General features: G+C 45.0%; 1 protein-coding gene across 1 annotated transcript in view; it reads right to left on the reverse strand.

The window, feature by feature from the left end:
- Positions 1–26256, reverse strand: part of Itpr2 (inositol 1,4,5-trisphosphate receptor type 2) — a 419948-nt gene that overhangs the window by 48168 nt on the left and 345524 nt on the right. The window contains exons 50-54 of the mRNA XM_006986630.4: positions 20821–20985; positions 18380–18575; positions 13559–13651; positions 5407–5537; positions 3445–3610 (exon numbers count right to left, since the gene is read on the reverse strand). Coding sequence (XP_006986692.1) covers positions 3445–3610; positions 5407–5537; positions 13559–13651; positions 18380–18575; positions 20821–20985 — 751 coding nt within the window. The remainder of the gene's footprint in view (positions 1–3444; positions 3611–5406; positions 5538–13558; positions 13652–18379; positions 18576–20820; positions 20986–26256) is intronic.

Here is a 26256-nt window from a genome sequence, read left to right on the forward strand (position 1 = left end):
CTGCTTCCTGCTCACACCCCACTGCTCACACTCCACTGCTCACACTCCACTGCTCACACTCCACTGCTCACACTCCACTGCTCACACTCCACGGCTCACACTCCACTGCTCACACCCCACTGCTCACACTCCACTGCTCACACTCCACTGCTCACACTCCACTGCCCACACTCCACTGCTCACACTCCACTGCCCACACTCCACTGCTCACACTCCACTGCTCACACCCCACTGCTCACACCCCACTGTTCACACCCCACTGCTCACACTCCACTGCTCACACTCCACTGCTCACACTCTACTCCTTACACCCCACTGCTCACACTCCACTGCTCACACTCCACTGCTCACACTCCACTGCTCACACCCCACTGCTCACACTCCACTGCTGACACCCCACTGCTCACACTCTACTGCTGACACTCCACTGCTCACACCCCACTGCTCACACCCCGCTGCTCACATTCCACTGCTCACACCCCACTGCTCATACTCCACTGCTCACACTCCGCTGCTCACACTCCACTGCTCACACTCTGTTGCTCACACTCCACTGCTCACACTCCACTGGTTCCACATCTGACCAGGCAGCCTTCCTTCATGCTCCAGATTTTACTGTAATCTGCAGGCTGGGGGTGCCTGTCACTGTCTGCAGAGAAGACACACTGACTCATGCTAGGGTATACCCCGTCTTGGATGTTCAAAGCGCACCACAAGTCCAAAGCTCCCCAAGTTAAATTTGGGGTATTCATACCTCACTTCCCCGTGATACTCAGCCACTTGGTATCACCCATGCATCCAGCTATCTTTCATATCCATTCCCAACTATCAGGATTTCAAAGTTCTGGAGTTGGAGAGGTGGCTCAGTGGTTAAGAGCACTTGCTGTTCTTGTAGAGGTACAGGGCCTGGTCCCCAGCACCTCCATAGTGGCTCACAACTGTCCACAACTCTGACCTTTGGTGCACATACATACATGCAAGCTAAACAGTCATACACATAAATAAAAATAAGTACATTTAAAAAAATATTTTAAGATTCTATCATCTGACTTTCTTGACTCTGTCTTCTATCCCTAACACCGTACCACGGGCTATCATAAACTGGTCTTCCTTACTTACCATCTGGGCTGTAGTAACAACCAGTTACTCTGCCTTCAGGACAACCCTGATGAAGGAGTCCCCAGAGCTACTGCAGGGCTCTGAAACAAAAACTAGACCCAGTGCCTTTCCACCTATGCTAAGACTAAATCTACACTGCCTCAGCTGAACGCCCTCCCCGTGGCCACCTTGCTCCGAAGCCCACACCGGCAACACCGTGACCCTCTGCTATGGTTTGTATAGGAAAGCCCCCTAGGCACATGCTTCAGTGCTTGGCCCCCAGCTGGTGGTGCTTTTCAAGCTCGGAGAACTTGGGGAAGGGCCTAGCTGCGGGAGATCAGCAACTGGTGCCACGGTCCAAGGTGTGTGGCTCAACTCCACTTCCAGTCTCTGCTCCCTGACAGCCAGCATGTGGACAGGCAGCCTCGGGCTCCTGCCGCCAGAGCCGAGGGGCACTCTCACGGCCATCCCTGCCCTGCCACGGTGGCCGATTCAAACCAGAACCTGAAGAGACCTTTCGTCCCTTGAGCTGCTGGTGTTCGGTCACAGTGACACTCACAGTAAGTGAAGCCCCGTGCTGTGCGGACACTGTTTCCATGCCGCCTCTGGTCGGGCTATTCCGCTTCTACCCACTTCGGCAACGGACTAACTCCATCAGCTCTGCGCCATCTGCCCTGAGAAACGTGGGCTGTTACTGCTCCTCACCCCAACCTGCAGGAGTGCCCATCCTCTCCTTACCTTCAGCAACCCAGAGACTTCGCTATCATTTCCCTTGATACACAGAGCGTGCGTGCGTGCGTGCGTGCATCTGTCTGTCTGTCTCAGCACAGACCACAAAGGCTGAAACAGGTCACGGCTAATATGCATTCTTCCCTAGATCATGAATATTCTTTCACGTTATTCCCAGGAACATCTCCAGCTGGAGGATGACGAAGCAGTTTGGAAGAGCCACAGAGGAGAAGGGACAAGTGAGGAAAGCATGGCAGGCAGAACAGGCTCTACTGAGGCCCAGCTCCAACTGGACGGTATGACACTGCAGTGAAGACCGAAGGCAGGAGGGGTGAGTGAGAAGGGACTACAGGCCAGTGACGCCAGAGAGAACTGATGGAGAGAGAAGGGAGGATTTGAGAGAAGATAACAATGAAGAAAAGGTTGGTTCAGCCTGAGAGATGGTGATGGGGCAGAAGGAAAGGGGGTGTGTGCACACATGCAGGATATGTGGTGTGTGTGCACACATGTGCAGTATATGTGGTGTGTGTACACACATGTGCAGTATATGTGGTGTGTGCGCACACGTGCAGTATATGAGGTGTGTGTGCACACGTGCATTATATATGGTGTGCGTGCACATATGTGCAGTATATGTGGTGTGTGCGCACACATGTGCAGTATATGTGGTGTATGCGCACACATGTGCAGTATATGTGGTGTATGCGCACACATGTGCAGTATATGTGGTATGTGCACACATGCAGGATATGTGGTGTGTGCGCACGTGCAGTATATATGGTGTGTGTGCACACATGTGCAGTATATGTGGTGTGTGCACACATGTGCAGTATATGTAGTGTGTGTGTATACATGTGCAGTATATGTGTTGCGCGCACACATGTGCAGTATATGTGGTGTGTGTGTGTGCACATGTGCAGTATATGTGGTGTGTGTGCACACATGCAGTATATGTGGTGTGCACACATGCAGGATATGTGGTGTGTGCGCACACATGCAGGATATGTGGTGTGTGCGCACACGTGCAGTATATGTGGTGTGTGTGCAGCCTGCAATATGTTGTATGTAGTGTGGGTGTGCGGGGTGTGGTAGGTGCACGATGTAGATGTGTGTGGCATGTTCTACAGTATTTTTATGTTCTGTGATATGCATGTCATATGTGTGTGTGGTTTAGCTAGGATAATGACTAGCTTTGAATCTAAAATAGTGATTTTAAATGAGTGGAATCTTGGATTCATAATCTAGCAAAATAAAAGTCACTCTGTAATGTACTCAATATGCTATTGTGATTAAAAGCCCATTTGCCAGGTGTGGAACCTCCTGGCATCTGGCAGTACACTCGACAGGCAGAGGACTGTATAAATTGCAGAAACAATGGTGAAGAGTTTGGGGTGATTCTTGCATCTATTTATGGAAGCAGAGAATGTCAGTCTCATGCAACATTATGTAACCTGAATTTTATCCAGCCTTTACAGTAAAGCAATTTTTCCTAAAGCATGAAAAAATGGAACATTCTCGTCCCTCCTTCCTGCTGAGCAGTTTGCCCATCCGCTACCTTAGCATCTGGTGGGGGGAGACTTATTCATCTTTCATCATAACACGGTGGGGGGCACCTACCACAGATGAAACAGGTTGTCTTGAGAATTTCTTCTTTCTTCTGCTTCTCACTTCTGAGGTCAGCAAAGGTGTCAATGATCACACCAAAAATCAGGTTCAGAACGATAATAATGACGATGAAGAAGAAGAGGAGGTCATAAACCACCCGGGCAGCAAATAAGGGCTCCTGCAACAGAAGTGTAAAACACACCTGTAACACACACACACTTCATGGCTGTTGAGCTAGCACACTGTCTAGCACAAACCCGATGTTCAACAGGTATCCTCTGGGTGAACACACACGGTAGCCCCGTTAGGAAAAGGAAAGCTCCCTCTATCCTTCTTTTCCTCCAGCTAAGGGAGTGCCTGAAGCCTGTTCTCAGAATTCTTCCATTCCTCTGGGGCTGATACATCTCCCCCAAGAGAAACACACTTTCTCATGTGCTTTTACTAGTGATGGATGTGAAATGTCTGCACAGGCTCACGTTGTTGTTTGGACTCTTGGTCCTCATCTGGTGGCACTGTTAGGGGAGGCTGTGGAACCTTCAGGAGGTGGAGCCTCCCCAGAGGAAGTGAGTCACTGGGGGCGGGCCTTGTCCCTGCTCCATTGCTGCTTCCTGAGGGTGGAAGCAATGTGGCCAGCTGGCTTCCCGGCCTTGCGCCACTCCGTCTCTAACTGAAGCTGTGTCTTTCCCAGGATGATGGGATAATCACATAGAACTGTGACCCAACATGGCCCTTCTTTCCTTAGTTTGCTTTGGTTGGGCATTTTGTCACATGAGTGAGAAACACAATCGTGCAGGTTTCTCCCAGACACCAAGCAAAAGGGAGTCAAGCACAAGCCCAAGGCTAGCTGAGGAAAACTGGTGATTTCTCAGCTTCTGCAGTAGTTCTGCCCTTGTTCTGACAAGGCCAAGTATGTGTGTCCTATCTGGTCTGCAATGTTAAAACACACATCAGAGACCACGGGATCCAGCTGTTTACAGGAGAGCTGAGCTTTATAGCAAGATGACTGGACATTATATAACAGGCCAGTTTCAGAAGAAAACTGTTTGCTTCCAGTCTGGTGCTTCAACATTTACAGTTACTGAGAAATGTTCTCACTTTGCCATTTTAATATATGAAATTCCATTAGAACTCATCCACACTTTGTATTCGTCCTGGTAAATGATGGCGGTTCTTGGTTCTTCCTATGCAGAAGCAGAGTAAATCCTGCACCTGGGGATCCTGCGCTCTATTTAACAGTCAGCTCCTGTAGAGTTTGTGGCTGTGACTTTGTTGCTGTGACATAATGTGCGGTTCAGACTGGAGCCCAGCTGACATCCAAAGGCTTTTAGTTCACCTCTGATCCCCAGGATTCCACTGTGCAATTAACTGTCCTACAGCCACCGCTATACTTTAGGCAAATGATGCTGTAGCCCTGAAAATCAAGACCATATGTAAACACTGGTAAGGAAGGCAACAAGAAAGAAGCAAGGTCTGTGTGCTATAGGCCTGTCACAGGGAGGCCTCCTCAGGGAGGCTGAGGCAGAAGAACAGCAACTTCAAGGCCAGCCCGGGCTACAGAGTGAGTTCAGGTCCAACCTGGGCAATGCAGTGAAACTCCTAATCTCAAAGTTTAAAAAGTAAAAAGAGGGCTGGGGGATATGTTGTGTTGATAGTTCAATTCCCAATTTAGGAAGGGAGGGAGAGAGGGAAGGAGGGAAGGAGGGAGGGAGGGAGGGAGGGGGGAGGGAGGGAGAGAGGGAGGGAGGGAGGGGGGAGGGAGGGAGGGAAGGAGGGAGAGAGGGAGGTGGAAGGTGGGAGGTGGGAGGGGAAGGGAGGGGAAGGGGGTGTGGACAGAGGGAAGGGAAGGAAGGAGAAAGGGAACGGAAGGGGCTGAGGGAGAGAGGGAAGTAATGGGGGAGGACATGAAGGAGGGATAGAGGGAAGGAAGGAAATAATCGCGAGCTTCTTAAAAGAAGCCCTTCCTGTCTTGCTCACATCTTTTGATGGTCGTCTCAGGACATCCCCCACGCCACCGCCATTCCGGAGGCCCTGGTTCAGCACCGTGACAATGCACATGAGCAGGGTGTCACACGTCCGCTCAATTCCATCCTCACTCCCTTCATCAGCTGCAGAAACACAAAGGTTTTGAAAACACTATTATCTATATCCAAGAATCTGCTTCTATTGTGCTGAACACAATTTTTTTGAAGTCACATGACATCTACTCCACATGTGACCACCACATATGACTGGCACATGTAGAGCCACACTTATAATACCTTGAGATTTTGCTTTTCTTGCCTTGGTGGAAAATGACAGGATAGAAAGGTAAACTGTGACAAGGTTAAGACTCATGTGCCTGACCGTAGTGGAGACTGCGGTCAATGCAGCTCTCTACCCAGTGTGCCAAGAGGTTCAGATGAATGACCAGGCCAAGGAAGTGATCCGGACTGGGGCAGGTACCCACCTCCGCAGCTTCATATAGAATGAGGGTTGGCCAAGGACCATGGCAGGCATGTTAGAACTGCACACAGTAGGAGCTTACTACTGGGGCAGCCACAATCCTATTATTTGGAGTAAGTTTCAGAGTTTTTCGAGGGACCACTTGGGACTAGAGATGAAACTCTGCTTAGGAATGAGAAAAAAGGAAAAGGTACAATGTGTCAGAAAAGTCCTGAGGTTGACCCCATGCTGAAAGATCCAGACAGAAAACAGAAAGCCTTTTAAAGCTAGGGCTGTCAGCTCAGCTGGGCACAAGAAAGAGGATTCTGTCCCGTAGTAAGTGAGCAGAAAGGCAAAGGCTCCTTTTGTTACAGAGTTAAAGGACCGCACCTCAGGGGACTGGAGGACTTGGGGTACATTCATACAGACAGTCTGCATGTCAAGGCAAGAATGCAAAAGCAACCACTGGCCATGGGCAAGGAAAGCCATCTCACCGAGTGGTCCATGGCCAATGCCTGTGTAGGCATCCTTAGGAGAAGGCTGAGTTCTCGCTTCTGAACAGATTTTATTTTATATCCTATGAAGAGGGACCCTGATGTTTTTACATGAGTCCAAGTTGCTCCTTCTAAAGCTGGAATACCCCTGGCAGGAGGGCTGCATGCAGACACGGGCAGACTAAGATTTCTGGTTTGGAAATCTGAAGGAATTTGGGGAGGAACGAGCAATGGGGACTGGGCAGTTTGAGGGGGTGACAGATCAACAGGACAGAAAGAGGAAGGAAGTGAGAGGGAAAGAGAATGTTACAGAGAATTTCTGAGTTCCAGAAAGGAGGTCATATGGAGTATACCTACGGCTGCTTCGCAAAAGTCAGACTTTTTTTTCTTTTTTTGGTTTTTTGAGACAGAGATTCTCTGTGTAGAATTCTCTCTGTGCTTTGTGCCTTTCCTGGAACTCTGTAGCCCAGGCTGGCCTGGAACTCACAGAGATCCATCTGCCTCTGCTTCCTGAGTGCTGGGATTAAAGGTGTGTGCCACCACCGCCCAGCTAAGTCAGACTTTCAATCAAAGCAAATGAATAACGAGTGTCGTGGGATGCTAGATACATTTTACTAATTGGAACTGCCTGGTTGTAGCACAGCAAATGCCAACTGAAGACCACTATGTGCCAGTTTGGTGGGCACATGGAAGTGACGGGAAATGAAGTTGTCTGGGAGCCAGGGAAATCCATACATCACATGTGATTAGCCATGGTGAAATAAAATGGACTGGCTGCCATACAAGATGCCACCACCATTACCAGGCACGAGAAAAATACAAATCACAATTACACTGATATCCCATCTCACCCTATTCCAGCCAGCAACCATCAAGATTAAAAAAAACAAAACAACAACAACAACAACAAAAAACCCCAACAACTGTTAGTGAGGGTGTGTGTATGTGTGTGACCCTTATACACAGCTGGTAGGGTAAGCTAATACAGCCACTATGGAAATAAGCATGGAAGTTCCTCAAAAATTAAAACTTGGGCCAAGACATGATCTGGTTCAGATTCCAAAGAATCAAAGCAGCTCACTACAGAGAGACCTGTATGCTCATGTTTACCAAGGCCTTGCTGCTACCGTAGCCAGCAGACAGAAGCGTCCTGGGCATACATCACAGATGAAGGGCCCAACAGAGAAAGAAACTGTGGTTTGTATATACAACGGTTTCCTTCATTCATAAACAAGAAAGAAATTCTATTATTTGTAGGGAAACGGATGGAACAGGACTCACAAAGACAAGAATTGTGTGTTTTCTCTCACATGTATAACTTAGAAGACATGAAATTACAAAGGGGTAGGGGACTATTCAGGCTGTGGAGGGGGGAGGGGAACCAAGAAAGGGTAGCAGGGATCGAATATGCTCCAAGTTCATTAAATGCCAATATGGAAATGTCATAACGAAGCTCACAACCGTGCAATTGACAAGAACTAAGCATACAGGAAAGACATGGCAGAGTTACTTAAGTTTTTGAAATATAAAAATTGGATGGGTAAAATTTTATATAATGAGTTGGCTACAAATACACACCAAGAGGTTTGGCTTTCCATGGGGCATGCACACCGTGGGGGTGGGGGTGGGGGTAGGGGGATCCCCAAGTCAGGTCAGTGCCAGCATTGGCCTAGTCATCTTGCTCAATGGTAGCCACACAGGCATGCTGGGGTCATACAGCAGCCTCTACGAGCTTTATTAAAAGGTTCAACTGTTTGCCATGAGTCCACTTTCCACTCTCAGTAAGTCATTCAGAGATCCCATAGGTAAGTGCCCCCTGGTGGTCACTTGTGTGACAAGCTGATCCTTCTCACAGGAGCTTTGTGTGAGGAAAAGGAGATATAGGTGTAAGTATCTCAGGCTACAGGAACCTTTCGGTCCCCAAGAAGGGCAGGTCAGCAGATGAGAAAACATATAGCATCCTGGGTGGCAGTGGCCTGGGCACTGAGCATCTGAAGAAGTGCCTGGCCAGCACAGTCAGGCCTAAGACAGTCCCTCAGATCCAACGGGACGGGGACACACACACACACACACACACACACACACACACACACACAGCGCTTGGTACATCGTTAGGGCCCAATGAATACGAATACAAGTTATCAATTACCCACATACAGTAGCTGTTAAATCTTATGAAAAGTCATTGTTTTAACACAATAACAAGTCTGACACTTGAGTGATGTGAGGTTATCCATTTTTAGTTGACCACCAGAAAACACATTTTTTTTTTTCTTAATTAATGGTAAGAAAAATTTTTATTTGAGGAAAGGAATAAACATATCCTACTGGATCGGAAGCTATTCTCTCACCCAGAATGCTAGTCTATACATTAAAAAAAAAATACTGGACACTAGCTGGAGATGGTCAGTGATTAAGATAACTTGCTGGTCTTCCAGAGGACCAGAGTTCAGCTCCTAGCACCCATGTGGTAGGATGGCTCACAATGCCTTAACTCTAGCCCCGGGGGATCCAATGCTCTCTTCTGACTTGGCATACACTGACACCAACACACAAACACATAAATAAAAATACATCTTAAAAATACTGGACATGCTTGAACATAAGTATTTATTAATATCCCCTTTTTATGCTTTAATAATTAAATTATTTTTTGTTCGTGGCTCCTATGAACACAGCAGCCTGGAGCTGAGACTCATTTGAAAGTCTGAGAGCAATTCAAAGCCTCTTGTCTTAAACTTTAACTACAATCCACCCATTATAGAAATGATGATCCTAAGCTTTTTTGTAACTAAGAAAATATTTTAAAACATGGGTAGTCAATGGGAATCCAAAATGTAGCATGTGTTAGCTTAACAAGTTCTGCTACCCACCAACCTCTATTAAAGCAGGATGACAGGAGATTAAAATCGGTCTCATAAATGCTAAACACACGTGAAATTGATTCTCCTGAATGTGCAAATGGCACTGACTCACAGAGTACCCGTGATTATACTTTTTGTATTGTCTTAACAAGACTTGGCTTTTCTGGAAAAGTCAGTTTTTTGGGAGTGGGGGGTGGATTTAGGTAGGTATTTTCATTTGAGATTCTGGCAGGCTTGAGGCAAGTGAAATATAAAGTTTTTGGAGTGTTTTTCAAGTTGAATTAGTTGCCAGTTGTCACATGAATCCCGTTGCTGGGAAAATGCCCTAACCTGCACCTGCAGGAGCCTTCCCAGGGCCAACACTGTGTCTTCCAGCCATGCCCCGCCTCCTACACAGGCTGTGTGCCTGGGCCTTTTGTGATGTGCACAAGACAGCAAACCAAGGTCCCACAAATGCACACCACAGCTCACGAATTAGAACTGCATTCCGGCCCTGGACAGGAAAGCTATTTTTAAGTCCAAGCGACATGTGTTGCACAATGGACACCAGACTTCAGCTTTCTCTCCACTAACATGACTAAATGCACATGGCCAACATTTTAAGAAGCCGAGAAGATCAAACTCATGGGCTTTTCAATCAAATAACTGCAGCTAACTACATTCTGCCAAAATTTAGAGGAAATAAGCCCCCAGAGACAAAATCCACACACTTTTAATCAAATTACTATAATTATTCATATTGGCAAAATTGATAGGAAGTAAGGCTCAGAAGGTCAAATCCACTGGGGGTGTTGGTGGCTTACACCTTTAATCCCAGCACTCAGGAGGCAGAAGCAGGTAGATTTTGGTGAGTTCAAGTCCAGTCTGATCTACATATTGAGTTTCAGTACATCCAGGGCTAAATAATGATACCCTACTTTAAAAAATTAGACCTTAAATTACAAACACAGAAGTCGAATTCAAAGACTTCCCAAATTCTAATCAAATCAATTTTAACACTTGAATGCCAAGTGCTAAAGGCTGGCTCTGCTGTGGCTTCTCGGTGTCTTCAGCTCTGGCTGGGGGAACCTCCACTGTTTAAGCTGTCCCCCCACCTCCAGCTCCAGGATGGTTTCCAACACCCCTGGCAGCTTCTCTACAAGATTTTCACACACTGCTACCATTGTACCCCAAATGACAGCGACTTTGGGGGAGGGGGCAGTGTACCTGGGGTGAAGAATTATCCCTATGTCCTTAGAAAAGAGAGAAACATCTGTAGTCAGGGACTTGAGGTGGAGACAGAATCTGAAAACTGCTGATGAATGACTTCATGTTAACAGAAGGTGCTCAGGTGGGTCCTTGAGAGGATGTTGTGGGGAGGAGGTGGGATGGCAGTACAGACTGACCTGGGACTGGGGGTGAGCAGGCACTGTGCCCCCAAACCAGTGAGGTGGCTTTCACAAAGAATTTTCTAATTTTAAAAAAATGTAGAGAGTACATAGATTGATAGTTTATTTGTGCCCTATTTCTCTCTCTCTCTCTCTCTCTCTCTCTCTCTCTCTCTCTCTCTCTCTGTGTGTGTGTGTGTGTGTGTGTGTGTGAAGAGAGAGAGAGAGGAGGGAGGAGGAATGAATGTACATGCACATGAGTATGGAAGCCAGAGGTCGACCTTGGTTGCCTTTCTCAATTATTCTTACCTAGAATGGCTGGCCACTGAGCCCTGGGGATCCTCTTGTCCCCTCCTCCCCAGTTTTGGGGGTGCACATGTATACTGCAGTGTCCAGCTGTGTGTGTGTGTGTGTGTGTGTGTGTGTGTGTGTGTGTCCCCTGGGAATTGAACTCATGACCTCACGCTTGTACAGCAAGCACTTTACAGACTGAGCCACCAGCCTGTCCCATTTGTGACATATTTCTAGGAAGCTGAAGAATTTTACAATGACCATGTGCATCTGAGAGTGTTTGCAGGCCCTGAAATTCCTGTTGCTGTCCTCCCTCTGCAATATTCCCAGATCTCTTGTGGAAATATCTAGAGCAGAAGTTGGATTCTTTTTTAATCTGTGAGGATCCAGATGAAACTTCTCAGGGCCTTTGGGCCACACCCACTTCCTATTATATATCTTCCTTCAAAACGTTAGAAATGGCATAACCATCCTTAGGTCAAGAGCCATGCAAAGACAAGTGGTGAATCAGATCTCTAAGCTCTGACCAAGGGCTTGTCACAGCCAAGGATGACATGACCAGGAAGAACAGAATTAGGGAACAGAAGGACATGGAAACCTGGAAACCACGGGTCCCAACATATTCACATCCTAACATTTTGGGTTGGCATAAACACACAGGAACAAATGTACAGCTTCATTTGTGAGCTCCTAAACTCCCAATTACATGAGCCCAGGGTAGGTATTTATGGGATAACGGCTAAACCATCAAAGAATGGTACTTTCGCCAAGGGAGGGCCAAATGCAGGTCAATAATGTGAGATGGGCTTGAGATGGCTCAGTGGTTAAGGCACACACTGCTGCTGCAGAGGACCTGGGTCACTTCCTACCATACTCAGCAGGCAGTTCACAGCTGCCTGTAACTCCAGGTCAAGGGGATGGATGTCACACTCTCTTCTGGCCTCTAGGTGCTTACACACAAGTGCCATATACTTAAATAGAAAATAAAAGTAAATCTTAAAAAGAGAGTGTATGAGGTGACTCAAGAGGGGTCCCAACACTCAGTGTTCAGCAGCTTGCCCAGGAGTATGACGTCAAGAACCTCTGCTGTGACCTGTGGGGGAAGCTGGAGGAATTGGAGGGGCACACACAACATGACTGTAGAGAGAGGATGCTCAGCAAGCCAACAAGAGCTGGTCCTCAGGTGACTTTTGACTGGGGGTCAGGCAAACCTTGCTGGAAACATCTCAAGTGCCTGTACCTGGAATGATACTACCTGGAATGAATACAGCGTTGAATTCTCTCTCTAGGTTAGAAAGTATGAGATTTAGTCAGTGGAAGGGACCATTCACCCCCTGCCCACCAACAGTCCAACATCTCAAGAAAAACGTAACTCAATGCTCCATCCTTCCACTGCCTTTCACAACACTTCCCTCAACTGCCCTGTATTTATCTCACCATTTGACTGACTCTGCACTTCTTTAGCTGTGACTACTCTTGAGTTACATAAAGATCTACTACCAACAAGAGCTGGGTATAGCTCATAGGTAGAGCCCTCGCCTAATATGAATGTGGCCCTGAACTCACCTCCAAATACACACCCCCCATCAGCTGTATCTCCTGTTTACAGAAATACATCGCTATTTTTTCTATAATTTAGAAAACACCATCTATGCTATGTTTCCAGACTCCTGCTACGTCTTAAGAGAATGGCTTAGAACTAAAGTTATTTTTACACATCTGTTTGCTCTTGCAGAGGGAGAGGGATTTTTTCATTCATTTTTCTGTCCTTATGAGCTATCCAAACATAGTTCTGAAAGCCTGCACACCATAAGCCAGAAAAGTGACAAGCCCAGGGTTACAGCCAGGATTGTAGAGTAGAATCCATGCTTTCCCACATCTCTTGCTGGTAGCCAAGTAGTCAGAAGGGGACCCCTTAGTGTGGGCTGCTGTTCGGGAGTAGCACATTCCGGAATGTGGTGGTATTGTGTTCCCTGAAATATTGTACACCCTAATAAACTTATCTGGGGTCAGAGACAGAACAGCCACAATATTAAACATAGAGGATAGGCAGTGGTAGCACACGCCTTTAATCCCAGCACTTGGGAGGCAGAGCTAGGCAGAAATCCATCTGTTCAAGGATACAGCCAAGCATGGTGACACACGCCTTTAATCCCAGAAAGCGTGCCTTTAAGTGTGATAGCAGATAGCAGAAAGGTATATAAGGCGTGAAGACCAGGAACTAGAAACATTTGGCCTTGTTAAGCATTTGGCTGGTTAAGCTTTTAGGTTTTGAGCAGCACAGTTCAGCTGAGATTCATTCTGGATGAGGACTCAGAGGCATCCAGTCTGAGGAAACAGGATCAGCTGAGAAGTTGGCCAGGTGAGGTTAGCTGTGGCTTGTTCTGTCTCTCTGATCTTCCAGCGTTCATCCCAATACCTGGCCTCAGGTTTGATTTTATTAATAAGACTGTAAGATTCCGAACAATGAGTCTGCCAGGTTTGGGTAGACAGAAACACTGTGGGGAGCAAGGTAGCTCAGTATAACAAATGCAGAATCCTTTCTCTAGCTTGGATTATTTTGGTCCTTTACCCTCTGTTCTTCTATTTCAATACATTATGAAATTCTAAGATCAACTCTCATGGACATCATAAAATATCTAATTACATGTTAGAGGGACTAGTACAGACCTGAGTTGTCAGTACATACCTGTGTTCACAGATGGGATCGTGGTGGAGCAGTTTTCCTTCTGGCAGGTTCCCATCATGGAAGGTAAGGTCATGGTGGGAGCCCCGTGATCACCTGGGAAGACAGAGAGCAGAGACTGTAGAGAGGCATAACACACACGACATATGGACACAACCACAGAGTTTAAAGACGTCTGTGCTTCACCTGAGCTGCATTCCTAAAGCCTCCTGCTGAGTTAGCCTGGAGCTCTGAGCAGTTTTGTCTGTTAAAGCAATTTTATAAATAGAGAGTAGATTTATCGCCAATGTGCAAAAAGCTCCATTCATATAATTTCCTTCTTTTAGTGGCTGTGATAAAGTATTAATAACATTGTTGACCTAAATCACCATGAATACTAATATTTCTATGGACAGGTGCATTCAAGGTTCTGACCTGGGCTGCCAAGACTGCTTCCTCCCAGCCCAGTGAGCCCCCGGCAGGCCTGGGCTGCCAGGACTGCTTCCTCCCAGCCCAGTGAGCCCCCGGCAGGCTCAAGTCACCAGTCCCTGTGGCTGAGGTAAGGACCTCGGGTGGGCAGTTCACACCATGAAGTATGGACCCCAGGGAAGAAAGGCTTCAACCAGCCCAAGGATAGAAGACTCTTTTTTCTCTGTTTTCTTCCTGAGTCCCCAGGAACCCCTCTTTCTGCTGGCTTTCCACTGGCTTCGCTGACCCACATGGTACAGAGATAATGACCTTTCTATTTGCACGAAACAAAGTTAAACTTGAAAGTTGGATTCATAAGCTGAGAGGACCAAAAGAAGTAGACGCTACAAACAGGAGCTGGTATCGGAAGGAGATGTGAAGAGTGGGTGGGCTGGGCAGGCACCGGTGTCCCCAAGGGTGCTGTGACAGCACTGGGAAGGAGTGTCACTGTTACTGTCAGCATTGATGTGGACCAGGAGTGCAAGTCAGTGGTCAGAGAGGGACAGAGGTGGAGCTCTGAGTGAGCCCCGCTGACCGTCCCTGAGGAAGGACTTGACCTGTCACACTAGGCTCCAACGCTCAGAATCCAAGGCTTTGGAGAACGAATGGGATGTGGAGCCGACAGACTCGTAAAGCAGAGGTTAACACAAAGCCACGCAGCAGAGGAGGGAGCTCGAGTTCCAGAAGGGAAAGGAAATAGCTACTTGGAGAAGGACTCACGAGTGGAGTCACAGGGGTGATGAACGTGACACGGAGCACGGAGCCCAGGGGGCACCAAGTGCGATTTACAGTGTCACAGGAGAGCAAAGGACACGGCAGGCCCAGCCTCGCAAGCCTCTAGGCCAGCACTTTCCACCAAGCACCCAACAGATGGTGCAGATCCTCGGAGAGAACCAGAGCTGAGGCTGGAAGGGCCAGAGGGAGACCTTAGGTTATGAAGCCACGAGGGCGACTTCTCCTCTACTCTGGGTGGGTGAGAATGAGGATAGGGCGGGTCTGAGGACACTGTGCCTGCCTGTCAGGAGAACGTCCCTTTCTTGTGCTTCGCCATGACCCTGCTCTGGCCATGCTGGAGTGACCGCTTCTTCCCACTAAGCAGCAGATCTCAGGCCCAGGGGTGAAATCCGCATCCTCCTAAAGCTCCAATGACACCTGCAGGGCGCTGTCTTCCTGTGCTCTCCCCGCACTATGAGGACAGGCCCCTGAGCTCTCACTTCCCACCGTTCCACTTGTCCCCATCTGTGGGGTTTCTGATCACTTTATACCTGCATTCTTCTGCAACCCAAATGTCATCACTACCTGAGTGTGTTAGCCTCAGTAATTTCACCCATGGTCGACTTCATGAGTGACAGTGCTCAAAACACAAAGAATGAAGATGCCATGTGCCAACTGAGATCGTGGTGCAGGCTAGATACTTCCACCAAAGCGCATCCTGAAATTGAAGCCTGGCTGTGAAGTGTTGAGAGGTGATCAGGCATGGCGTCTCTCCCCTCACAGTTGGGTTAATGCACTCATGGATTACTGCTTTATCTCTACAGGGGGTTCATGATAAAGCCTGGTTTGCCTCTCCTCATGGTGAGGTACCCTATGTTGGTATCTGTCACAGAACAGCCTCTTCAGATGCCAAGCACATTCCCCGAGACTCAGGAACCATGGACTAAATGAACCTCTATTCTTTATAAACCACCATGCCTCTAGTAATCTGTTATGGCAACAGAAAGCAGACTTAAGGCAGATGCTGCAACATGGTGTTAGAAATGAAATTCAAAGGATGGAAGCAAAGATGCTTTTTCTAGGACCTTAAGCTATGAAACAAAAACTTTCAACCCACCGAGAACCAGGAGTTTAAAGTCTGTTCGCTGCCCCCATGTGCTGCACGTTCATAGTATTTGCAAAAGGTTGGGGTTTGTTTTGTTTTTTGTTTTTGTTTTTTGCACTTGTTTCTATACTAATGTGCATACACACTTTCAAAATAAAGACAGAGCTTGACATTTTAGCTTTAGTGTTTCCTATGTTGTATTTTTTACCAACTTCCTCTTCAAACAACATAAAATATTTACCACCAAATTTAAAAAAACCAGTAACTACTGTATATATTTGTTTTGGAAGTTGTAATGCTTCTGTTTCACATGTTTTCTCTCCTGTACAAACTGTGGCCAGGCCTCTAACCTAGCAAGTAATTAAAAGTCGAGGCTTGCTGAGTGCTAAAGATGGACGGTTCCTAAGGAGTTTGGAAAGAGTGGAGTCCTGAGAATTTACATAAAGCCTTTCCTTCACACACATGAAACCTGCTGGATTGGTTTGCATCTTCAGTGTCCCTCAAGGGCCGTAGACTGAGGGTATGGGCACCAGCTCAGGGAGCTGGCTGATCTTTTGGGAGGCGGGGTCTAGTGTGGGGTCACTGGGGTGCACCACTGAAGAGGCATTGGGGACCCTCCTCTCTGGCTCTCTGCCTCAAAGCCACTTCAGGGTGAGAATCTTTGCTCAATGCCCATGTTCTGTCTTGCCATAGGCCTAAGGGGATGGGGCGAAGTGACATTAACTAAAAACAAAAGCTGCCAAAATAAGTCATTCCTTGTATTAAAGTTATTTTTTTGGGCCTTTTTATTACAACAATGAACGGAAAGTTGACAGTATGCCTGTTAAACTCTAGAAGAGTCATATGAAGTTGTTACATTTCATGCAACCACATATTTCACGGTCCTGAAAGCAAAGACTAATATTTGGTGTGGTGTTCAAGAGTGTCTCCAGTGAAGAAGTGTTTCTAACACGTGTGTAAGGCATTTAGGCTCACTGATGAATGACTGTGAACACCACTTCGTCAGCCCATAGTCTTATGAAAGAAACCACTATACATTGTCAGTTCCACAATTAAGAGCTATCTGTTATCTTGTAGATTTGTGGGAGTTTCCCTGGCATCAGGCTCTACCTGACCCCCCAAAGCACCCCCTTCTGGTCATCTCTTTCAGTGCTCCCCTCCACCTCATACTGGCTCGCCTTGTCCAGCCTAAATACAAGGGGAAGTGCCTTACAGCAACTTGACATGCCATGCTTTGTTGATACCCATGGGAGGCCTGCCCCTTTCTGAACAGAAGCAGAGAAGGAGTGGATACAGGAGGGAGGTAGAGAGGAGGGAAGGAGGGGAAACTGTGGTCGGATGTAAAAGAAAATACATACATACATACATACATACATGCATACATACATACATACACACATACATACATAGTGTCTGTTAAAGGCAAGAAGGAATACTGCATATGTTTCCACTAATTAAATCTTAGCTTTAAAGTCAATGGTTTGAGGAGAAATCATGTCTTTTTGGGACTCCCTGTCTCTATAAATGGTAATTAGTGGAATCAAGAAAACATCACAATATAAAACCGTGGTGTCTACAGACCAAAGCAGGGTTGGGGGAAGGTTAAGGAAGGAATTTGACCCGGCAACAAAAGGGTGTGTAGAGAGCAAACAAAAGTAACCAAGAAGTCTAAAGTAACCCTCGAGGATGGGACCTCAGGCGGGCCTCTCGGTGAGAACCCTGGTGATGTCTAAGTGGCCCAGGGCAAACATCGTTCAGGCGCTGCAGCCGTCACAGCCGAGGAACGGGGTTAGCCCCAGCCTCTGAGCATGTCTTCCAAAACACTTCTTACTACCTGATGATTTCCAAATCCGAACATTCATCACTTTAAGTTTTTTGAACATAATACAATGCATGTGGAAAATGGCTGAGTGGTGGCATAGGTGCCGGATGCTGCTCTCTGAGGAAATGGGAAGAAGAGGAAAAACAGAATCCTGGAATTGCCTACAGTGAAGCTGTGGCGGCCTCCTGCAATATGGTCAGCATTATGAAACCCTGAGAGATGGAGCGCAGATGAGGTCTCTGGTGTATTCCCAACCCACACTGACAGCATACAGGCTAAAGTATTTCGAATTCTCAACTCTTAGAAGTTGAATTAGTTACTTTAATCATTGTGAGGATCAAATACCTAACAAGGAGCAACTTGAGGGAGGAATGGACAGTTTACTTTGGCTAACGGTTCAAAGAGATACAGCCCGACATGGCGGCAGCCCAGGCAGCTGGTCACACTGTGTGAGCAGTCAGGAGGCTGAGAGTAGACAGGAAGTGAGGCTAGACTAGCCAACCCAAGACCCACCACTTCCTCCAGGGAGGCTCCACAGTGCCACCATGTGGGGACCAGATGTTCAAACACATGAGGCTGGGAGGACATTGCACCCTCAAGCCACAGCAGCAGTAAACAAGACCACATTCCCAAAGAGTGAAAGTCAACGTTCCCCCATCCCTGTTTGTCTGAAATCCCCAGACAAGGTGTGTACAAGTTAGAACTACCAGCAGAGCTCAGAGGACGGAATGGCTACCTGTGACAGGCGTTCTGTTTTTCAGTCTGTCCACTTCCATGGTGAAGTCATCCTTTAGGAAAAGGAAGCCGATGATAGAGAACAGGTAGACCAGGATGAGAGCCAAGACCGCTGTCAGGATGATGGAGCGGCCATTCCGTGTGACACTTTTGATGACGTTCAGCAGGGTCTCTTCTCTGTACACCAAATCAAAAAGCTACAGAAATAACAATTAAAAAATAACCTTCATCAAATAACATTTTAAAATGAACCCAAACAGCTGAGCTAGAATACAAGGAGACACAGTTTTAGTGAAGACAGCTCTAGCAGCATGTAATGTCATGTTGGCTTAGACACTCACTTTCATCTGAATTTAGAAAGTTTATAATATTAGGCACATGTAATTTATGGGACAGTTAAAAAATTCATTAAATTTGTTGTTCAATTATGGGACTTAAAATGCAGAGGACAATCTTATGAGTCTGGTGCCATAGAAAATGTTTGAATTTAAAATATTTAGACAGTGCAGACACTCTTCCTTACTAAAACAGTATGTAAATAAGGACACAAATCTGCATTCCTTTATACTTTTGAAAGCAGAACCACAAACAAAAAAGGTAACTGCTTTGCCAATTCCTTCCCTCTAAAGGGTTGCTATCCAGTCTGTCTTTAATAGGAACTCTACACAGTAATACAGAACTCAAGCACATGTCTGCTACCTGTGGCCAGTGGTGGGAACCATTTTACACACTGCTACATTACAAAACTGAAATTATCAATTAGCAAGTACATTTTTTTATTATACAGAAGCAGTTAAAAAATAAAGTTACATTCATTTTCAGAAATGTCCAAAAATGTTTAAAAATGAATCCCATATTCAAAACTGGAAAACTCAGGGTTTGTGTTTGTGTTCTTATGTGGAGATGAGACCCAGAGCTTGGCTGGGCTAGAATGACCAGTTAGGTGTGTGTCCTTTCAAGAGCCCCGGTCTGCTGTGTACCAAGGGTTACGCTGTAATCACAGCCTGGCCAGTCATTGCTGTGCAGAGCCTGTCTCTAGGATACTGGCATTTGATGAGTCAAATTCTTAAAAAATTCACTACTTTGCTCTCTGTTTATCTCTTGGGAAGTACAGCTATTATTAGGAACAAAGTCAATATTCTTCAATAAAGATGAATTCATTGTCACAAACTCAACCTCTAGATTGTCAATGTTCTGGTGTCTTGAACCTTTTAACCACTTAGGGTAACATAAAGAGATTTTATTTTAACTCAGTAGGGGCCAGCGTAGATGGCGTTCATAGCGATGAAATGAGAAACTGCCTCAAGCAAGGTGGTGGCTGACAAGTGACACCCAAGCCGGTCCTCTGACTTCTGCCTGTGCACGGTGGCATGCATGTGCCTGTATTCAAACACCACTCACAGATTTAAACGCATATTTTTATACTAACTGTTTTCCTCATTCATGACTATAAAGCAGTCTAAATGGAGAAAGGAAGATGGCCTTTAGGGACAAGGGCATCTAAGAAGGACGTATAGTTGGGTGTAGTGATACACAGGCACCACCCCAGCACAGGGAGGCTGAGGTGGGAAGATTGTGACTTAGGGGCCAGCCTGGGCTACACAGTGAAGCAATTCATCTCTCAACAAAAACAAAAGAATCTAAAAAAAAAACCTAAAGATTTAAAGATACATAGCTAAGCTTAGCCATGATGATATATGCTAACGATGGTGACATAAGCTAATGGTGGTGATGTAAGCTAAAGATGGTGGTGACATCATAAACTAACGATGGAGACATGATAAATGATGGAGACATCATAAACTAACGATGGTGACATCATAAATGATGGAGACATCATAAACTAACGATGGTGACATAAGCTAATGGTTGTGACGAAAGCTAATGGTGGTAACATACATAAGTTAAAGATGGTGGTGACATCATAAACTAATGATAGTGACATCATTAACGATGGAGACATAATCTAAGAAGCTGTACTTTAAACAGATTGCCCTTTTGCTAGGGTGCCTTTTGTTCCTTCTCATTTTGCTTACATGCCACTGTAATGATTAATATAACATTTGATACTATAAACCGAAGATAATGATTTTAGCACACAGGACCATACGTCCTTATTTGTCCCCTATGTAGTTGGATAATAAATTGAGTAAATACCACTTGGCTGGAAACCCAAAGCAGCTTGTCGTATGAAGCCTGGGCCAAGAGAAGAGGGCAGGAGGTTGCTTGCTTCTCAGCAAATAGATCTCCATCGCCCATGTACTTCCCAGAGGAAAGATTAAAAATGACAACCCATGCTTCTAGGAAATTCCAAAAACAACATAATTTGTGCCTTGCTAAGAAAATAAAACAAACAGCAACAACAAAACCAACCAACCAACAAGCTAAGGTGTAGGAGGGCGTCATGTGCTTAGCAGCGATTGTCTCTAAGGCTCTACTCACCAGGAAGCTGTAGAAGAACTCGTGAACAAAGAGACCGAGCATGCAAACCAGGACATACGCCACATGGTAGAGAAAGGCCATGTCCAGGATGACCGCTCGATAACCTCGGGTGAATGTGCCTCGGTTTCCCACAAAACTCACCAGGAACACGATTTTATTGCAGAGCTAAAGGGAGGAGAAAGTGAATCTTAGTGCTTCAAGGTCGTCTACAGAAGAAGACTGTGAAGAATGAGTGCTGTTGAGTCTGTGGCTTCCTTTCCCGGTGTCCTCTGTTGTCTCTCAGGCAGTTTACAAAGGCACATGTAAACCAACACAGAACTGGCTCCCTTTGTAGCTCCAGACAGAATGATAGACCCTAGTCTGCCACCAACACAGACGGAGTGAAAATCTGGCTTTTCCTTAGTCTTGGACAACCTAATTCTTGCCATGGGAAGTCTCCATGGTTTCTGAAAACCTGCCATAAAGAGGTCTTACCTCACAGACCCCTCAGAAACCCAGATGACAACACAACAGTTGTTCTTCAAATGTTCCTTAGGTACTTATGACTCTACATGTTTATATTTGTGCCTTTAGGAATGCAAAAATGCTCTTTGCACCACTGATCATGTATATTATACACCCATACATACACACACATATATATTACATACATATACATACATATGCATGTTATCAAACTTGAGAGAGTATGAACATTTCCATCAACATCCTTAAGTCTGAATCAATACAGAAAAAAATAAAAAACTGGAAATGATTGCATGTTATGAAGGTCCAATCAGACCAGCAACACAGCCACTAACGGAAGACTCTTCTTCCATTTCCCCAACTAGCTGTCCATCCTCTCAATAATCAAATTCTCGAACCCCTTTCACACTCTTGTCAACAATGCCAGCAACGGTCAAGCAGGAACTTTATTTTGCTGCTCAGCCATTCACGTTCTCACTCAGCACAGCTAAGACATGTTGGAGACTTCAGAGTGACTGCTCAAGAGCAAGTCTGATATTAGAGAAAACTGCTCAAAGCCCAAGCAATGAACATACAACAAAGGTCCTGTGTCTGGCAACAAGTGGAACAAGGGTGAGGACGAATGTCTGGCAAAGCAATATCCAGCCACTCCTCTGAATTGCTTTTGAGGGACCCTGTTCAAAATTACACAACTTACCTTGATACAGAAGGGGGTTATACAAGAATAGAACTAAAAACCTCTTCACAGGGTAAACTGTGTGACACAGACATATGGATTGTGTGTCATTTTTTGATTTTCTAGGATGAGTTACAAAATATATGCAGGAAAACTATTTATAAAGCAGGCACATTGGAGAGTAATAGACTGAACTAAATTCTCAAAATGATCAATAAATTTTAGTTACAGAGTATAAAAGACAAGATGCATTTCTTGGTCATGCTAACATAAAAAATAAAAGAGATTTGCTTTGCTTGTTTGCCAAGATGGCATTGCATGACCCTTGACCTATAGCTGGGTACATATGCTTCTGTTCTCTAGAGCACTGGTTCTCAACCTTCCTAATGCTGTGACCCTTTAATACAGTTCCTCATGGCAGTGACCCCCAACCAGGACATTACTTTTGTTGCTACTTCATAACTGTATTTTTGCTACTGTTATGAATCACAATGTAAATATCAGATATACCGGATATCTGATATGTGACCCTTGTGAAAGGGCCAGTTGACCCCCAAAGGAGTTGTGACACACAGGTTGAGAACTGCTGCTCTAGAAACATCTGGAAGTGGAGTGAGGTTGACGGGTGCTGTGGCTTTTCCATGTGTTCACAGAGTTCAGAGTGGAAATGGTCCCTGTGTTTAAGGCGTTTGTGCCAAGGACCATTGCTGAGTGTTCTTTGGTCTTATTGGGGACTCCGTCTCTGTTATTACTATGGGAAAATATGGCCTATTTTCCAAGAATAAATTGTGAAGTAGAAAAACAAAAGACTGTCTGCTGATGTATTGAAAGGTAAACTCACGGTCTCTAACAATGTCACCATGTTTTCATCAACCATGGAAATCAACCTTTTCACTGAAAAATGAGATGATATAATTCAATAATCTCCAGGTAGGTGGTGTTACACCTTAGGCAGGATAAAATCTTAAGGGCACTATGTAGATCAAAATTTACATACAGTCAAATATCACCCTGAAATCTTTTAAACTCTCAGCAGAACAGTAAAGCACATACAGGCAGTGTGAGTAGCTTCACTCATGACATTCAGCACAGCCTCAGAGAAGCTTTGTATTTTGACAACTGAATGCCAGAAACAGTGGCATCTGGTGACCGTATTAAACAAAACATGTGTGTGTGTGTCTGAAAGAGATCAGAGGAAAGGAAAGTTTCAGCTCAGAATATGTAACTGAACTGATGTGTTTAGTGAATGCATTGCAGGACTCAGTCTACAAGTTCCCAGTGGCACTCGGTCACCCGGGGAACTAGAGATGCACAGCTGAGAACACCACCCCATTCAGCTGAGCACGCGGTAACTGTCGATAGCCCAGCTCACTACTAAAACCTTATGTGCTTTTCTTTTATGCAAAGTGGGGAGAACAAATTCTACCATTTCACATTAAAATAACTGCGAGAAAGGCTGGCACCATTAAGCGAATCACAGATTCCCAGACATTATTAGAAAGGGGGGACAGTGTGGTGGTTTGAATAAAAATGGCCCCCAGAGGCTTACAGGGAGTGGGGGTGTGGCCTTGTTGGAGTAGGTGTGGCCTTGTTGGAGTAGGTGTGGCCTTGTTGGAGGAAGTGTGTCACTAGGGGGGGCTCTGAGGTCTCAAACGCTCAAGCCGGGTCTAGCGTGACATTCACTTCCTGCTGCCTGTGGACCAAGATGTAGAACTCTCAGCTCCTTCTCTAGCCCCATGTCTGCCTGCAGGCCACCATGCTTCTGCCATGATGATAATGGACTAAACCTCTGAACTGTAAGTCAGCCCCAGCTAAATGTTTTCTTTTATAAGAGAGACCATGGTTATGGTGTTTCTTCACAGCAATAAAACCCTAACTAAGATAAGAGTATTAGCAGGATGTCTTTATAAGATGATAAAAAGATATTTCTCTGTGGAGATGGGAGTGTGGCTCAGTGGTATAGCACGTGCCTAGTATGTGTGAGGCCCAAGGTTCAGTTCCTAGCATCAGAAGAATATCTTTACTGACATGTACTGTGTTCTTCTTTATTACAAATAATCTAAGCCACAAAGATAAATGGAGTGGTTAAGGAGGGTATAATGAATCAGAAATCTCTTTAAAAACAGGAAATACTACATCTGTATAAATGAGATTTGCAAAAATGTGCAATAATGTGAACATTGTGGTCCCAGTTTTATAGAATGTGCCTCTGTATATTTCAGAATGTTAATTTACACCAACATTAGCTGAAGATGCCACACTGTGCATTAGAAGAAAACTGTGTAAGATGTACTTTGCAGCACTCAAAATTACTGAATTTTCTGAGACAACTGTGACAGGAAAAATCTAGCTGAAATGTAGACAAATTTCAAGCTTTACAAATGAATTCAATTTTATCATAATAAACTAGAAACTGATAAATACTGAAGTCTTCCTTCTATTATATTTCCTTTCTCATAAAAGAGACTTTTCATATCTACTTAACATTTTGAGGGACAGAGTCTTGAGACAAGCTACTATGTGAGCTAAAATGCAGACACATCATAGGGGCAATATGTGGTTGATATATTGTGCACCCCAATAAACTTATCTGGGGTTAGAGAACAGAACAGCCACTATATTAGACATAGAGGCCAGAAAATGGTGGCATATATGCCTTTAATCCTAGCATTCCAGAGGCAGAGATCCATCCGGATCTCTGTGAGTTCAAAGCCACAATGGAAACAGCCAGGCATGGTGACTCACGCCTTTAATCCCAGGAAGTGATGACAGGAAGCAGAAATGTATATAAGGTGTAAGGACCAGGAACTAGAGTCTTTTTAAGCTTTTAGCTTTTAGCAGCAGTTCAGCTGAGATCCATTTGGATGATGACACAGAGGCTTCCAGTTTGAGGAAACAGGATCAGCTGAGAAGTTATCGAGATAAGGTTAGCTGTGGCTTATTCTGCTTCTTTGGCTTTTCAGAATTTACCCCAATACCTGGCTCCTGAGTTTTCTATTAAAAAGACTTTTAAAGATTCATGCTACAGCAGTACTTTCTGATTAATTAGTGATCTGCATATCAGATACTTGGTAAATGGTAGATATTATCACCACTGTATCAATATAATAGTACTGCTCTTTTCTGGTTCTTCCACACCAAGATTCTCAATTGATCTCAGCAGCCAGATGAGGGGAGCCCAGTTGTCCACACCTTACTCCAACTGACAAGAAGGGTGAAATCAGAGATTGGCTGATTTATATCTGAAGTCTCAAATTCTGTTTCTAGTTATGAATAAACTGACAGGCTAATGTTTTCTTTTGGTTTTTCTGTTCTGATATCTATTATTTCAGCAGTGACAGCCTCACCTGCTACACAATGCAAATGTCTATGTACAAATTAAATTATTTAGTTTTTAATTTGTATTATTAATAATATATAATTAATACTAAGGTACACAAATATAATTAAGGTTCTTATTTGATGTCTTATAAGTAAAGATAAACAAGGACACTTGTGTAATAAATTTATGTGAGAGGGAAAGCACATAGTAATTCACTAAAGTAATTTCATTAATCTGTGATAGCAAATACAACTATAAATATATAAATATAAAATTTTCTACTGACATTGCAGTAGTATCAGATTATAGTAATTAAAAATATTTTCTTTGGTCAAATGACCCCAGGCTGGTGGTAGTATCTAGCTGAGTAACATGTTGTATGCTACTGGAACACTGGAAAATTTGTGGAATTAGTAAGACACACATGTCTATATGCATAATACTTTCTTATAAAAGTTAAATAAAAACTTGGCTTTGTTAGAGAGTATTATTATGGTGGAATGATTCTCACTAAACCATGTGGAAATTATTACTTTATAGTGTCCTCCAAGAGCCCGGAAAAGAGTGTGTTCAGTTCACTCCCACCCAAATATCCAAAAGTCACTCCTTACCTCTGTCTACATATTCTTGGTCCAAAGATTAAAAAAACAGATAGAAAGAAATGGGAAATGACACATAAATTCTATACGGCAAGCTGTACACCGTCTACCTCTCCATGCTCTAGACATCTATCATATTATGTAACAGGTAGAAGAGAATGTTTGTTATTTTGATCACAACTCTGCCTGGCTCTTCACTTTCTTTTTTTTTTTTTTTTTTTTTTTTTTTGGTTTTTCGAGACAGGGTTTCTCTGTGTAGCTTTGCGCCTTTCCTGGAACTCACTTGGTAGCCCAGGCTGGCCTCGAACTCAAAGAGATCCACCTGGCTCTGCCTCCTGAGTGCTGGGATTAAAGGCGTGCGCCACCACCGCCCG

The sequence above is a fragment of the Peromyscus maniculatus genome, chromosome 3, assembly GCF_049852395.1.
Source record: "Peromyscus maniculatus bairdii isolate BWxNUB_F1_BW_parent chromosome 3, HU_Pman_BW_mat_3.1, whole genome shotgun sequence".
Lineage (NCBI taxonomy): Eukaryota > Metazoa > Chordata > Mammalia > Rodentia > Cricetidae > Peromyscus > Peromyscus maniculatus.